At 39.8% G+C, this 17,090-nt stretch overlaps 1 protein-coding gene across 2 annotated transcripts in view; it reads left to right on the top strand.

Annotated features, from left to right (window-relative positions):
- The first annotated feature begins 3,329 nt into the window (after positions 1-3,329).
- Positions 3,330-17,090, top strand: part of LOC124123269 (inositol polyphosphate-4-phosphatase type I A-like) — a 56,581-nt gene continuing 42,820 nt past the window's right edge. For both annotated transcript variants that reach the window (XM_048388117.1, XM_048388118.1), the window contains exons 1-6: positions 3,330-3,505; positions 5,601-5,788; positions 8,867-8,931; positions 9,812-9,899; positions 11,701-11,910; positions 13,586-13,621. In XM_048388117.1, coding sequence (XP_048244074.1) covers positions 5,674-5,788; positions 8,867-8,931; positions 9,812-9,899; positions 11,701-11,910; positions 13,586-13,621 — 514 coding nt within the window. In that variant the 5' untranslated portion in view covers positions 3,330-3,505; positions 5,601-5,673. The remainder of the gene's footprint in view (positions 3,506-5,600; positions 5,789-8,866; positions 8,932-9,811; positions 9,900-11,700; positions 11,911-13,585; positions 13,622-17,090) is intronic.

Below are 17,090 nucleotides of genomic sequence, written 5' to 3'. Positions count from 1 at the left end.
GGAAGATGGGTTTTTTTTAGCCTTCAGTGTCCACGCGGGGCGACTCATGCAATATAGACCGAATTACCAAACCGAGATTACCAAACATTCTGCGGAATTCCGACGGGAAGTTCTGTGGACGAGATGACAAAGGTCAATCAGGGTGCTTCATGTGCAAGTGTTATGAGGTAAATATGTATTTAAAGGAATTTCGATAATTCACACAAAAACCGTCGCGATGATGTTGATGCCGATGCAATGAATTTGATAACATTGGAGACAGAAAGTCGAGATGTTAATATAAGCCTAGGGTATCGAGAGTAGCCTCATTCTGAGGTCATGAATCATGTGACCATGATCTAAAATGATTTTAACAAATCAAAATGGAATCTCAGACAAGTGAGAAGCAAACCAGATTCGAACACTTTAAAAAGACCTTCTATTGGTAAGCAAGTAGTGTTGGGCAAGTCGCTCAATTCTTTCATGAGCCGGGTATGTCTATAGTTAGTTGTGTATTAGGCGATGGGTTGAAGTGAAGATTATGTGAGTATCAGACCTTATTTTTGTGTTAATTCTTGCATGAGTGAGCGACAGTACATGAATGTACATGTAGGTAATTAGGAGCTACGGCCATCGGGCCAATCGCTGAACACCTCACTGCCTGTGCGAGTTGGAGGGTAATATCCCGGATGTAGTAAGGTGAAATAGGATACTGGTATAGCATTGCGTTGAATATTACTGCACTAGTAAATAGCGGCATGTGTGGCTGCTTGTACTAGTCCGGACTTTTGCTTGTTTTATAATGCTAGCCATGCTAGATACCATGCCGCTTTTCTCAATGAATACCCCACTCAGACACAGTATACTGACTTCCAAACGGCAATATTGAGGTAGCTGGTAAATCGGTCTCTTGGGCGCTCCAGAGTCAGTTCCAACATGATTGATATTTGGGTTTCTCTTGAACTTCGCATCATGTTTACAAGTGACGTGTCATATTAGTAAACTTTTGGCGTGACCTAGCTAACTAGGCCTCTGATCGCGAAACATTGATTGAAGCTCTGTTGTGAGTAACGTCTGTCTTTCCGGGAATAAAATGCCAAGCAACTGAAAAATGTAGGCGCCATCATCTAGATTTGAAGATTTGAAAATTAAAATCATCCCTCTTGTCGTAAAACTTGGTACAGAGACTGCCATCATTTTGTTTGAAATCACTCACATTTACCGCCCCCCCCCCCCCCCCCCCAATTGTTCACGGAAAATTTAGCAGAAGACATCTCATTTGTTGACTAAAAACATAGCAATATCAAAAAGGAAGATAAACAGCTTTCAGATAATCTTTCAGTTACTTTGAAATACTGTACACACAGTAAAGTAGTCAAAATGAAAAAAATTACATTAATTTAATTATTTTCTATTTATTACACGATCTACAGCAAAAGTATCGTGTTAGAGAACTTCTCTCTTGCCACTGACCTGTGAAGATTCGGGTAAAGAATTGGTCTTCAGCGACCATGCTTGTTGTAAGAGGCGGCTAACGGGATCGGGTGGTCAGGCTCACTGACTTGGTTAAAGCAAATTGTATATGTACGTCTTTGGTTAAAGGATGTCATCGTATCCCAATTGCGTGGATCGATGTTCATGATATCAAACAAAAAAACCAACCCAAAACCTTTCTTACCACAGACCAGTGATAAAGACAAACGGCGGGTCCCCCTGACCTCTCCCCGGGTCAGTCTGACCACGGAGAGTGGGCACGGCCCTGGAAACCTATGGCTGATGATTTCTTCACATCTAAGCCTTGAACATACAAAAGTAACATGTAGAACCATTCCAGGTAGACGCCAGCAGACCACTGCCCCCATACAGAAGGGCGGATGTTCACACAGTCAGGGGAACAACTCCGGGAGACTTACAAATCAGCCTCACCTCTCTGATACTTAAAATATCACAGACACAAACTCTTTACAATGACTTTACAGTAACTATTTTCAACAGTTAAAAAAGCAACAATTATTTGGGAAAATATTCCAATCAGAAGCGTCATCCAAACACTGTGTTGTGGACAACTGAGTGTCCGTTCATCATCAGCCGACAACGTTGATGCTGACATCAACTACATCATTGACAGCCGAAAGGAGTGAGTGAGTGAGTGAGTTGGGTTTAACGCCGCTTTTAACAGTTTTCCAGTTATATCGCGGCGTGTCAGCTTAATGTGGGAGGAAAGCCCGAAGTGATGCAGGTCTCGGACGTTTACCACTTCGGTGAAACCCACGAGTACGGGTATGGTGCTGACAAACCTAGAAACATAATCGGGGTGAACCGGAATTCGAACCCACAATCATAGGTTTCTGTCGTGCCCAAGGGACGCAACTCTGCATAGCGAATCGAGGCGCCTTAGACGACTGGGCCACCCGTGCCCCCGACAGCCGAAAGGAGAGGGGATAAGGCATATAGATAACATATATGAGTTCCCGGTAACCAGACCGACCAATCAGTGCATATGTAACCTGTACGTACCAGGGCCAACTTGTACAGAACAATCTTAGTTACGTTTGATCTTAGGCGGCTACAATCATCTTTCAATTGTAAGTTTCGATTGTAGCTTACAATGATCTTAGCCTGCAATAGCTTTGTGCAAGTGGATGGCGATTGTAGCCGAAGCCTAAGATCGCGATCTTAAGGATTTACAATATATTGTAACGCTAAGATCGCTTTGTGCAACTGGACCCTGGGGACACGGGTGTTCCAGTCATCTAAGGCGCCGCGATTCGCTGTGAAGAGTTGCGTCCCTTGGGTTCGCCTCGATTATGTTTCTAGTTTTGTCAACACCAATTCCCGTGCTTGTGCGTTTCACCGAAGTGGTAAACATCTGAGACCTGCATCAATTCGGGCTTTCCTCTCACGTTAAGCTGACACGCCGTGCTATAACTGGAATACACCAGTACGTATCACTTATGTAACAAGTATTCAAGACAATTAATATGAACACTTACTTGAATTTATATTTAACTTTTAATAATTTCAAGATTATGCGCAGATCCATGTCGAAATATTTTTACCTGCACACATTCTTTTGAATATTAGATCTACTCCTGATAAAATCCACACGAGAATGGGAATAAATATTTTTTGTAACAAAAATTATATGTAACTAAATGTGTATTTATTGCTTTGAAAAGAATGCTTGCCATACTGTCTTCACACGGAGACCAACGGGTTATGGCCCCTGTGTCACGTCAGTCGATGTATTACGGAACTATCCGAAGAGAGCCGAATAAGAATGCTCCAATGGTTTGTGCTCGACACTTTGTACTCCTTTATCTGCGTAGCACAAAATGAAGCACACCGTAAACCTGGGAGTAACTTCCGGGTCCTGAACGTTTGATGACAAACGTCTGTGTTCAGATATAAATATTAATCGCCTTCAAATATGTAGTTATCAATTTGATGATGTATACGTTGCAGCATAATATCAAGGAGGAGCTGGACTAACTTACACACGTCTGATTTAATCACCGATTTTATGGTAAGACACGTTTCTTCGACGGACACCGGCGATATTTCGAGGACCAGCACTCCTGAGACAGACTATGTTTGCTTTATTCGTCAAGAATGTTTTGTGATGCCTTTTGGCCGCGGTAGAAATAAAATCTTCCACATGTGGATTCTTGAGGAATTTTCTTTAAATAGTAAACATACATTATGATCATGTGCATAATTTATTGGTTTATGTAACTTTGGTGAGTGTTTTTTTCTTCCCGTGATGAACAGCGTTAAAAGCAAAACTTTTGGTAAGTGTTCCTTTTGTTCCCCTTTTGTTTTTGTTCATTATATTACCCATGCGCTCAACAAGTTTATAATGAAAAAAAAAAAGGTGTGGGGAACGAAAAGAATTCTTTCCAAACTACTATTTTCTGAACACGAGAAAGTAGGTGCTTGTTAGTGTATGTAAATTCTGGAAAATGTAAACAGTTGGCAGATTAGTTTGGTGACAATTTGCAACACCATAATCATGCTAAGTACAGCCTACTCATAACAGCGCAGCTTGCGTGTCGACATCTTTATGGTTAGTTTTCCTAGGTTAGGTTCAGATTACCCCCACACTCGATTATTAACCTTTTGAACCCAATTCCAATCTAGCAAGTCTTTCAGATCAATTGGGTTGGACACCTTTTTTTATAAAACCACACTAATACCCTTAAGACTGCCACCACAGTGTTAGAAATTGGCACAAGTTCTGTAGTCATTGCCAAACTGCCCAATAGTTAAGGTATTATATGGACTAGAAGTAATTTGCCCGTTTTAAGGGTTTTGCTATATGTTATCATTATAAGGGCAAGTGGACTAAAACTGTTAGTTTTTAAAGCTGCTCCATGGTCTAGTTGAAATAGCATCTGCCCCGAGAGTGGAAGGTCATCAGTTCAATTCCCGTCTGCATCATACGAAAGATGTTAAAAGAGGGTACTTGTTGTTGCCCTGCCTGGCACTCGGCCTTAACGGGGACAAAACAAGGAAGGTCCGCTCAGAGTCAGTATAGTGTGTCTGAGTAGGGTCTTCATGTTAAACTGCGGCGTGAGATCTCAGTTGGATAGCACTATAAAACCGACATAAGTCTGGACTAGTACAAGCAGCCACACACATCGCTATATAAGTGCAGTAATATAGCTGTATCCCATGTGCATGCATGCAGTTGTATATATGTGCTGTATATATGTGCAATAATCTTGAATGCAAAGTTAAACCCAATTTCATATCTCCTCATTATCTTTATGGCGAGGAAGAGTTGGTCACTCTTTGCTGATCCAACACCCATTTGCGAGTTACACAGATCTTTTAGGGTCAGCTATCTCACCTGTCTTAGCAAAGTAATCCAAATTTTATCAAATTTTGAGTTTCGTAGGAAAAAAGAGGCTGCCATGCACAACAAATGTAAACACTCAGGTACTGATCAGAAGGTAAATGAGCACTACACGCGGTAATTATTTGTGATAGCAAGTGTGGTCCCGTAATAAGGTGTTGACTAATTAAGTAATTAGTCTAGCCAAGCTTCAAGCAAGCAAAGTGAGTTCGATCCACTACCCATACAGTGATAAATTAAATAAGAAACAGCAGCCAGTCAAGTGCAGGACTCACGAATTATCAATAATATTCTAAATGGAATTGGAAAGTTGAGTTTTTTCCTTTCAAGCCATTATTTGTAAGGTTTGACTTTCACCATGTTTGTGTATTCATCAGTCATTATAACATTAATAACAGACAGATTTCAAACAGGCAGTTGGAAATTAATTTGTTTTGTCGAGTATGTTGTGCTAATGTTTATCATGATTTTTCAACACTCACTTGTCTGACGCTTTGTTCTCACTGATTGGAAAACATGGAAAAGCAGTCTAATATTTAAACAATCTCTGTTGATTTACTCACACTAAAGTGGCACCATGTTTATTTTATAATCAATGCAGTAAATATGTTAGTCATGGGATTTAGGTTACCTTTTTTCTGCTTTCAGAGAATTCTAAGTATGAAGAGTGTTAGTAGTTAACTATCTACATCTAATATTAATGGATAATGTTGTATGGACTGGTACTAGTATCTATGAAACATTATATTTGCAACTTTTGCAGGCTCTCTCATGAATCTCAGACAAGACATGTAAACTTCTCCGACCACACTGATACTACCTCAGCTGTCTACACGATGCGGTTCAACAGCAAGGAGCTGGCGTACGTGGCCACCCACTCCACCACCATCGACAAAGAAGGGGTGCTCCGTATGAAGGATAAACAAGATGGACTCTTCAAGAAGGGGGAAAGTAGGTGTTGAACCCGATGCAGCATGCACCCATTTACACCTGTGCAAATTACCCACCCATTTACACCTGTGCATATTTGCCACCCATTAAAACCTGTGCAAAATTTCAGTGTAAATATTCTACGAACATGCAGTGTTTGACATTAAGGGGTCCTATGCAGCTGTATTATTGAATCTAAGGACCACTAAATCTTTACGTTTTAATCAAGTTAACATCAGGCCTTTTTTTTATTTGTTGGTTTACAAAATGTTTTGTACTTTAAATGTGGTTAAAAACAAGATTTACCAGTATATTAATTTCCAACTTTCAGATAAGTGCTGCTCTTGGTGAATGAAAAGCAATCAAGTTTTAACTTGGCAAGATACCAAAAGATAATTGATTGAGTTGTTTGCTAGAATAAAGATTTTTTATGCACATTATTCACCATTTCTTGCAAAGAGCTGTGATAAAATCACATGTTTTCTTTCATTTCAACTTACAGTAAAAGATTCGAACAAAATAATGATTAATAAAGTCAAAAGTCATTTAATTTTATTTGAATTTCATGTTTTTTTTATCAGTCTTATAAACCAACTTAAAAAAATATAAGACCATTGGGTTATCACAAGGATTCTTTTACTTACATGATCACTGTTTGAACTGTGATATGTGTTCTTGTCATACAAATTCAAGTCACATTCACATCTGCACTACACTCATTCATGCTGTTTCATGCTAACATTACTGTCTATATTCAAATATACCTTCTGATTAGGTGTAATTTTATACATGTAGCACATGTTCCTATATCATGTATATGGTGGATGTGTTGTACACAGTATATCAACATATGTATGTTTCTTTAATGATGATTGTTAAAATACATTGTTTTCACTCTGAGCTTGGTGTCAGTGAATAAATATGACTTACTGCAGTATAGAATGAAATGAGATATATACTACTCAAAAGAATACCTGATTCTTTCATATGATTATAGTTATTCTGTCTTAATCATGTGTTCTTAACATCCTAGTTGTAGTGTATAACATGTATATACAGTTCATACACAAGGCCTGTATTGTTTGTTCAATATACCGTATTCGACGTAATAAGCGCCCCGCTCTAATAAGCGCCCACAGCGATATTTGCTAATATATTGGCTAGTGAACAATCCCAATTAGCACCCCTTCTGATTGATCAATGTACACAACACTTATTTATTCGCATATAATACGCACTCGTTTGTTATATGCACCCTTAATTATGGGCAATTTAATTCCGAAAAAATGTATCTCTCGTATATAATCATTTCAGGCTGTCAGTATAAACCACGAAATTTATCTTTCGACTGTTTTTTTCACCAAAATAGTATTCTAATAGGATCCCCCTATTTCTAATTTTGAGAGCGCCCTGGGCGCTTATTACGTCGAATACGGTACTTGAAATATATTTGATCAAAACACATATTGTGAATATGCTTGAAAATTGCATCGTTTGTTGATTTGGAATAAATATAAGTGTTAATGACACATGGATTTATGGAAATATTGACATCAGTGTGTGTTTTATGGCTAATGAGTTACTGAAATTGTTGATCATGCTGATGTCAATGTGTGTTTTATTTGACACAATGACCCTTTGAAATAATGGGTAGCTATCTGGAAAATAAATGTACTGAACCTGTATTAACTTGTTCACTGAGTGCTACATTTTCACACCTAACTGCGGAAAGTTGACCTGATTCCTCTGTTCTGTGTAATATATGCTTAATACATTGTTATAAGTTGGTGTGATTGTTGTTGAGAACATTCTGACATTTCCAATATAATGTTTAATATGTTACATCAACATATGCTAATGACAAAAAATAAGGGAACTGATGAAATGATAGTAAAGGTGTAATGACGATAAATGTCGGTTAAATTAGTTTTGGTTGTGTAGATCAATATCTAGTGTTCACCATGTTGGGCAATACATGCACGATACCATTCTGACATCTTCCTGAGGCAAGGGTGTTTACTGACTTTAAAAGTCCAGTTTCTAGCCTTGCTGAACTACTCATGAATTCTTGGGCTCGATCGTAGCGCCACCAGTGGTTATTACGAGTTATGTCCCTTCGAAGCCTCTCCTATGGACCAATCAGATTATCTAGTATCTAGTATCACTTGCATTTGTTTCAAACAAAATGGCGGCGCCCAGTCAAGACGATCTGATCGATAATCAAGATCTGTATTGTGATAAAACGGGACATACATCGCGAAGTGCATCAAATCATGTGAGCACCTTGATCAAAAACATGAAAAGACTTAGAAAATATCTGTTGACTAAGAGTTGGCAGTGCACATGCTTTGCAAATCATGCAACATGTGCAATCAACTGAAATCTGCACGACAGTTTACGAACTGGATTTCGGTTTCGTTGCACGATTTTGAATGGACTATGCATGAACTCGTTAGTCCAGCCAAAATGTAACTCCATAATACAGGCCTAGTTTGGCAAGGGTGGAGACTGGTAACTCTCTTGTCTCGGGGAGATGCCATACTGATAGCATACTGTAGAATAACTTGCTTATGGTTGTCCATTGGTTTTTCTCTGGTGTACACTCTCCGTACAACTTCCTACAGGTGCTCTATTGGGCATATATATGGGGGCTTAGATGGCCAGTCCAATGTCAGTATGCCTTGTCTTCAGAGACAATTGGCCATGACCTTGGCATGTTGTGGTCTGGCATTGTCGTCTTGCAGTTTCAAACTTTCTACGGATAATTCTAGTGACGTCCTACATTGCCCAACATGTTCTGTCGTCCGTTTTTTAGGCCTGTTTGATCATGTTGATGGTACTTGTCCCACAGAAATTACACTTTTTGATTTGCCAAACATTCGGGCAACATGGGATATTGACGCCTCAGCCCCCTCCACCTTCTATCATACCCACAATTCGCCATTTTGTCTGTTCATTCATATATTGTCTGGGAGGCATTTTGTAGAGTTTACTCAGCTCAATTGCATTAGTGACTGTTGTCAAGTTTGTCTGCTTACTGAGTTTTGTATTTATCATGACATGTTGTGAAAGTTTAATATGATGTTCTTTGTATTTCAGCATACCAAGAGAGATACTTTAGGCTTAAGGGGAACTTACTTTTCTACTTCAAAAATAAAGAAAATGTAAGTATGATTATAACTGAAGTGACCGTTTTGAATATTAAAACTATTTTCTGAGTTATCTTGTTTAACATGTTTACGTGCATATTTGATAATCATGACAAGTAATGTTGCCTCAAAAATGAAAATTTAGTACATATAAACAGAACATGGAACTTGTGCTCCAATTCCAAAATATTAAAATGTAGTGTTGTACACTTGGTAAAAGCTTTGGCTTTATATGATCAACATGTATTAAACTTGAAATAAGTTCACGTGTATGTACTTCTCTTCGACAAATCCATTTCTTGTGTTCCCTGCCTGATATTGCTGGAACATCGCTATTTATAAGCGGCCTAAAACCATAATCACTCTCTCTCTTCGACAAAAAATATATTAAGTGCAAATGTTTATATGGCCAATATTTAGGCCACAAAGCCTGTACTACTGAAATAATGAATCTAAACCAGTTTATTTATTTGTTATGTAAAGAGACATGAAACAGCCCATTCAGTTTAATCTTTGGAGAAGAAAGAAAGAGGGATTTAATTGTTCTAAAAGAAACAGTTATCTGCTTCATTTGTGTGTTGTTGAATTGTCTCACAAATTTTAAGGATGATGCCATTAATAGATATTGATTTGAACCTTGACATCAGTACATTATGGTAAAAGTGACAATAAAACGACCCCAACAATTGGTTTTCAGACATTTGACAAATGTAGAATGGTTTGGCTGGTTTCTGTATTCAGTTGTAGAGATGTGCTTCCTGTGTTCAGGATCAGATGTTCAAACCTTTGTGTCATTGATCTGCCAGAGCTAACAACCAGTGATATTGTTGTTGTTGCAGCACTTGCTTGTCAGTGTTACCATGATTACAATGTCCTGTTTCCTGTTGTTTTGCAGAGAAGTGAGCCGCTTGGTGTCGTCATCCTGGAGAGATGTACTGTGGAGCTTGATCTCAAGGATGATGTCAGCAACTCCTTCCTTCTAGGTGAAACAGAGACTATATTCCGACACTGACCCTCCCCACAGCTATAAACAGAGACTACATTCCTACACTGACCCTCCCCACAGCTGGAAACAGAGACTTCATTCCTACACTGACCCTCCCCACAGCTGGAAACAGAGACTACATTCCTACACTGACCCTCCCCACAGCTAGAAACAGAGACTACATTCCTACACTGACCCTCCCCACAGCTGGAAACAAAGACTTCATTCCTACACTGACCCTCCCCACAGCTAGAAACAGAGTCTTCATTCCTACACTGACCCTCCCCACAGCTAGAAACAGAGACTACATTCCTACACTGACCCTCCCCACAGCTGGAAACAAAGACTTCATTCCTACACTGACCCTCCCCACAGCTGGAAACAGAGACTACATTCATACACTGACCCTCCCCACAGCTGGAAACAGAGACTACATTCCTACACTGACCCTCCCCACAGCTGGAAACAGAGACTTCATTCCTACACTGACCCTCCCCACAGCTGGAAACAGAGACTACATTCCTACACTGACCCTCCCCACAGCTGGAAACAAAGACTTCATTCCTACACTGACCCTCCCCACAGCTGGAAACAGAGACTACATTCCTACACTGACCCTCCCCACAGCTGGAAACAGAGACTTCATTCCTACACTGGCCCTCCCCACAGCTGGAAACAGACTTCATTCCTACACTGGCCCTCCCCACAGCTAGAAACAAAGGCTGCGTTCCTACACTGACACTCCCTACAGCTAGAAACAAAGACTGCATTCCTACACTGACCCTCCCCACAGCTGGAAACAAAGACTGACCTCCTACACAGACCCTCCCCACAGCTGGAAACAGACTTCATTCCTACACTGACCCTCCCCACAGCTGGAAACAGACTTCATTCCTACACTGACCCTCCCCACAGCTAGAAACATTCTCTGCATTCCTACACAGAAGCTCCCCACAGCTGGAAACAGAGACTTCATTCCTACACTGACCCTCCCCACAGCTAGAAACAAAGGCTGCGTTCCTACACTGACCCTCCCCACAGCTGGAAACAGAGACTTCATTCCTACACTGGCCCTCCCCACAGCTGGAAACAGAGACTTCATTCCTACACTGACCCTCCCCACAGCTAGAAACAAAGGCTGCGTTCCTACACTGACACTCCCCACAGCTGGAAACAAAGACTGCATTCCTACACAGACCCTCCCCACAGCTAGAAACAAAGACTGCATTCCTACACTGACCTTCCCCACAGCTAGAAACAAAGACTGCATTCCTACACAGACCCTCCCCACAGCTAGAAACAAAGGCTGCATTCCTACACAGACCCTCCCCCACACCTAGAAACATAATCACTGCATTCCTACACGGACCCTTCCCACAGCGAGAAACAAAGGCTGCATTCCTACACAGACCCTCCCCCACAGCTAGAAACAACAATCCCCCGCAATCCTACACTGACCCCCCACAGCTAGAAACATTCACAGCATTCCCCTCCCCGCAGATAGAAACATTCACTGCATTCCTATACTGACCCTCCCCACAGCTGGAAACAACCACGGCATTCCTACACTGACCCTCACCACAGCTAGAAACAAAGACTGCATTCCTACACTGACCCTCCCGGCAGCTAGAAAGATTCACTGCATTCCTACACTGACCCTCCCCACAGTTAGAAACAACCACGGCATTCCCCTCCCCACAGCTAGAAGCAATCACTGCATTCCTACACTGACCCTTCCCACAGCTAGAAATGAGAGTAGGGACTGCCCATATTACTTTGTACTTCTACAACTGTTGCAGTGTACGAGGGGGAGGACCACCCATATTACTTTGCATGTTCCTCAGAGGAGGAGCGAGACAGCTGGATCCAGGCTCTGCACATCGCAAGCTACGAGTGTCTCAACATGCAGCTGCAAAGTCTCCGCGAACAGCTGCAGGCTAAGACTGGCAGAGACCCCATTCAGCTGCCTTCTCACCAACATGCAACACTGGACTATGAGTCTCAAGGAGGTAGGTACCAGATACAGCTGCCTTCTCACCAACATGCAACTCTGGACTATGAGTCTCAGGGAGGTAGGTGTGACCTTGATATGGCTGCCTTCTCACCAACATGCAACACTGGACTATGAGGCTCAGGGAGGTAGGTACCAGATACAGCTGCCTTTTTACCAACATGCAACACTGGACTATGCGTCTCAGGGAGGTAGGTACCAGATACAGCTGCCTTCTCACCAACATCCAACACTGGACTATGAGGCTCAGGGAGGTAGGTACCAGATACAGCTGCCTTCTCACCAACATCCAACACTGGACTATGAGGCTCAGGGAAGTAGGTACCAGATACAGCTGCCTTCTCACCAACATCCAACGCTGGACTATGCACCCCAGGGAGGTAGGTACCAGATACAGCTGCCTTTTTACCAACATGCAACACTTGACTATGCATCACAGGGAGGTAGGTACCAGATACAGCTGCCTTTTTACCAACATGCAACACTGGACTATGCATCTCAGGGAGGTAGGTACCAGATACAGCTGCCTTCTCACCAACATGCAACACTGGACTATGAGTTCCAGGAGGTAGGTACCAGATACAGCTGCCTTCTTACCAACATGCAAATTTGAACCATGAGTCTCAGGGAGGTAGGTGTGACCTTGATACAGCTTCCTTTTCACCAGCTAGCAACTCAGGATTAAGAATTGCTGGGAGACAGGCACCAGATTCAGCTTCCTTCTCACCAATAAACTCTGGACTATGAAGCACAGGGCCAATATTTTGTTGCAACAATAGTCAGTTTCCGTTTAACGACAGTCTACATAGTGTTTAGGATGAATGTGAATGTGAGTATTGCAGAAAACCTGTAACTATGATGTGAATGCAACCTAATGAGATGTCATAGCACCTTATGATATCATCAATGAAATGTTGCTGCACATTAAATATTGGAGGAAATATGAATTTTATATTTTGCTCTTATAGGGAGCACAGTTAGTTTAATGTTCTGTTACAAATGAATATTTTATCTTACTTAATGGCTATTGGCGATTTAATCTGTGGATTATATATTATATCTGTGGATTATATTGATATATGTTAAGATCGTGGAATTTATGAAGAACGATAAACCTTGAACATTAAATTGAAAATTTATGATCAGAAATAGTAACATGCATAATTTTTTTAATAATGACAACATTGGTGTATAATAATAACTTTATTGATCATTTATAACAATAATGGCTGTAGTCGTGGCAACTTCCAAACTTTGGTGAATTTGTAATTTATCGACCGTCATCATTCAGGCGATATTTCTATCATGAAAGTGTACCCCTGTGGATAAGCTGACCCCTTTCTACAGAATCTTTTTTCTGGTCCTAAAAAATTCGGCTAATTGGGTACCGAACAAATTGGGTAAATGTTCATACCATAATTCATACAACGAAATAGAATGCACACTGACCCCTATATTTTTTCACCCGAATAGTTCAGATTAATCATTTCAATTTTTAAATAACAAACTTGGAAAAGTAAAAATCTCTTTCTTAAATACCCACCAACTGACATCTATTTATCAATGTCACTGTTACCAAGGTTATAGAGTGCCAGAAAAATACATTTCAATTGTTCTATCGTCTTATAAAAATGTGTCGTAAATATTGATTTTCATTCCTCTTTCTGTTGCAGACCCCAATGAAGAAGCCGTGCTGGAAATATCGCTTTGTAAGTCCTAATGTTGTCTATGTGTTGTATTGTGAGGAGCCATGGCTTCATGGAGCTTGTAACAATCGATGCCCATAGATCATCATGTGTTGTGTTATGATCTACACTGTATAACATGAGACTGGCCTCCGCTGTGGATCTGTCTCGTTAGTATGTGAAATGCTGCAACTAGGGTACCATTGGTGTTCACGAAATGCAATCTATGTCAAACTGTAATGTGAACAAAACTGAAATAGCTTTCTTTACACTGTCAACTAAAATGTGAGCCAGAATGAGACAATAATTAGAACCCATGGTTATCAAGAGGAGTGATGATGCTCTTGTTATTGTTTATTTAAAGTGTGAAAGGGGAGATAATCCATATTCCATGAGGGTTTTTCCCCCGAGAGTATATAAATATAGGTTAAGGTGGTATTGTTTTCTTTGTCTGGTTCTTTTTTTGACCACATGGTCAGTGGTGATGTTGTTGAACTGTAGAATGAAAATGGCTCCCTTATGAAACAAGAGGATGGTAATACTGTTAATGATGCTGCAGAACATTCCCTGTTGTGATTCCATGGTAACATTAGTTGCCAGTGTCCCATTGCTCATGCCAGGAACTGGTGGTTTGCCTGCACAGACTTCATTATTGACAGTCATGATGTAACTGGGATGTTTCTAACTTTGGCATAAAACAACATTCACTCCCTCCCTATTTAACACAATGTTTGGCTGTGATCATTATGATGTGTTTAAGACACTGACAGCAGTATCACGTACACCATGTACAACTCTCTATAGATTTAGTCTTGAAACCTCTTACAAATATATTAATTCAATTAAATAAGAACTCAAATGGGTATTTGAAAAGATGCTTTAAGTTACAATTAGTAAAGATAGAGGCAAAGCAGTTTGAGTATCTATGTGTTCCTGGAGACTGTGATTTAGAGAGTTTTGAGAGTTTTGTCTTGTCTGGAAGCTAGGAGATCTAATGTGTCGTACCTCGCTTTGCGGAGTTGCACCCCTTTGCTGCAGCAGGATCAGCTGGTAATGTGTTTGACTCCCAGTGTTGATCCTTTGTCACTTTTCTCCACAAACGCCATAAAATCCAACTCACTGATTTCTCCCTGTTCTGGTATTAGTGTTGAGTATTGCGGCTCCTATCTCTTTCATTGTACTTTAAAAAAAATTGGTTTACGGATCTGCAAATGTTTACAAAAAAGTTGAAATCAATCAATCTGGAAAGAAATACTTTTTTTATGGAAACTGCTGACAATTTAAGTAAACACTCTATACTTTGCAGCAAAACCTAAAAGACTGACTTGACAAACATGGCGATATGTTCTTGAAGTGTCTTGTTATATTTTTCAGCCCCATATATGAACCAGAAATGTTTTCACAAATACCTGTAACCAAGAATTTACTTAATGACTCTTTTATTTTATGGTTTACAGATTCTTTGCTAACCAATATGCAAGGGTAGGTCGAAATAACAAATAGAAATGAGTAAGTGTAGCTCAATAACTTAATTTGGGGGCCTACATTTTTGGGGTCAGTTGATTTGGAGTTAAAACTAAATGCTGATTCTGTTTAAAGTGCAATATGTAAAATATTTTACACTACATGGATTTTCTGCAGTCAGAAAAGGCTTGCTCTCAGTTTTAGGTGGCCAGAGAATATATACATATATACAATATATTTGATCAATTACTATGAGATCAGATGAACTTATGAAGATATGTTTTTATCGTTTTCAAATCCATCAATGATAGCACTGTCAGCTTTTCTGATTGTGTATTTTTACTTGGTCGGTTAAATCTGTAATTAAAATAAATAGAAAATAGTGTTGCCTCATGCTAAGACTAGAACATAGAGAAACTTTACTGAATTTCACATTGATTAATTTTGAAATATGCTTGCAAATGCTACAGTGCATTTTATTCTTAGTCAAGATCAATATTGAGAAAGTCAGCAATTTAATGACCAACTGTAGTGTGAATTAGGGTTATGATAAAAGCAGTTGCTTTGTGTAACACACTATGTATGTACACTTCTCTGGAGACATCCATTATTTTTTCACGTAATAATTACTACGACTACCAAGATGTGTTATTATTTATGTATTTAGAATGCATGTTGATAACTGTAGACCTAAATGATATGTGATAATGTTATTAGTGCATACGTAAAAATATTATTCATGTTATATCACAGTGGCAGTTTTCTCACTGTTGATTGATGGCAGTTGGAATACATGAAGTTCAGTACAGTTTTATTGATATTTGTGTTTGTATTGTGTTGGTGATGAGTAAATGTGCCTAGATTCTATTCCTCATGACACTGATAAAAATGAGGAGTTTATCTCCTGCTTATGTGATGATTTTGGAGAAGCTGTCCGTGGTTACTATGGTAACACAATAGATATTCAGTTACAAGAAGTGGTGTGCACCAATTTATAATATATAAATACAATATATAATATATATCATTGCAGTGAACATAACACTTTGAAGGAACTATTGTTGTACGAGAGTTGCCTCCCCTCAAATTGTCTCCCTTTATTGTAAGTGTCTTGCCCATACACAAACTAGTGATGCTCTTTTTACATTAGTTCCTCTTTGACAAGGCAAAATAATGACAGATGGTCATTTATGGAGTTCATATCGCTTCTTACAATTTGTTTTTCTTGCAAAAATGTTTTGCTAGTTGAGATGGACACCCTATCATGTAGGATCCAAAACACCAGTATGTTCTCCAGTTGAAATGGACACCCTATCATGTAGGATCCAAAACACCAGTATGTTCTCCAGTTGAGATGGACTCCCTATCATGTAGGATCTTAAACACAAATATGTTCTCCAGTTGAGATGGACACCCTATCATATAGGATCCTAAACCCCAATATGTTCTCCAGTTGAGATGGACACCCTTTCATGTAGGATCCTAAACCCCAATATGTTATCCAGTTGAGATGGACACCCTATCATGTAGGATCCTAAACACCAATATGTTCTCCAGTTGAGATGGACACCCTATCATGTAGGATCCTAAAAACCAATATGTTCTCCAGTTGAGATGGACACCCTTTCATGTAGGATCCTAAACACCAATATGTTCTCCAGTTGAGATGGACACCCTATCATGTAGGATCCTAAACACCAATATGTTCTCCAGTTGAGATGGACACCCTTTCATGTAGGATCCTAAACCCCAATATGTTCTCCAGTTGAGATGGACACCCTATCATGTAGGATCCTAAACACCAATATGTTCTCCAGTTGAGATGGACACCCTATCATGAAGGATCCTAAACACCAATATGTTCTCCAGTTGAGATGGACACCCTATCATGTAGGATCCTAAACACCAATATGTTCTCCAGTTGAGATGGACGTCCTATCATGTAGGATCCTAAACACCAATATGTTCTCCAGTTGAGATGGACACCCTATCATGTAGGATCCTAAACACCAATATGTTCTCCATTTGA

This window comes from Haliotis rufescens, unplaced genomic scaffold (genome assembly GCF_023055435.1).
Source record: "Haliotis rufescens isolate VD_foot unplaced genomic scaffold, xgHalRufe1.0.p SCAF_7, whole genome shotgun sequence".
NCBI lineage: Eukaryota > Metazoa > Mollusca > Gastropoda > Lepetellida > Haliotidae > Haliotis > Haliotis rufescens.
This window is presented reverse-complemented; position numbering and strand designations above follow the sequence as displayed.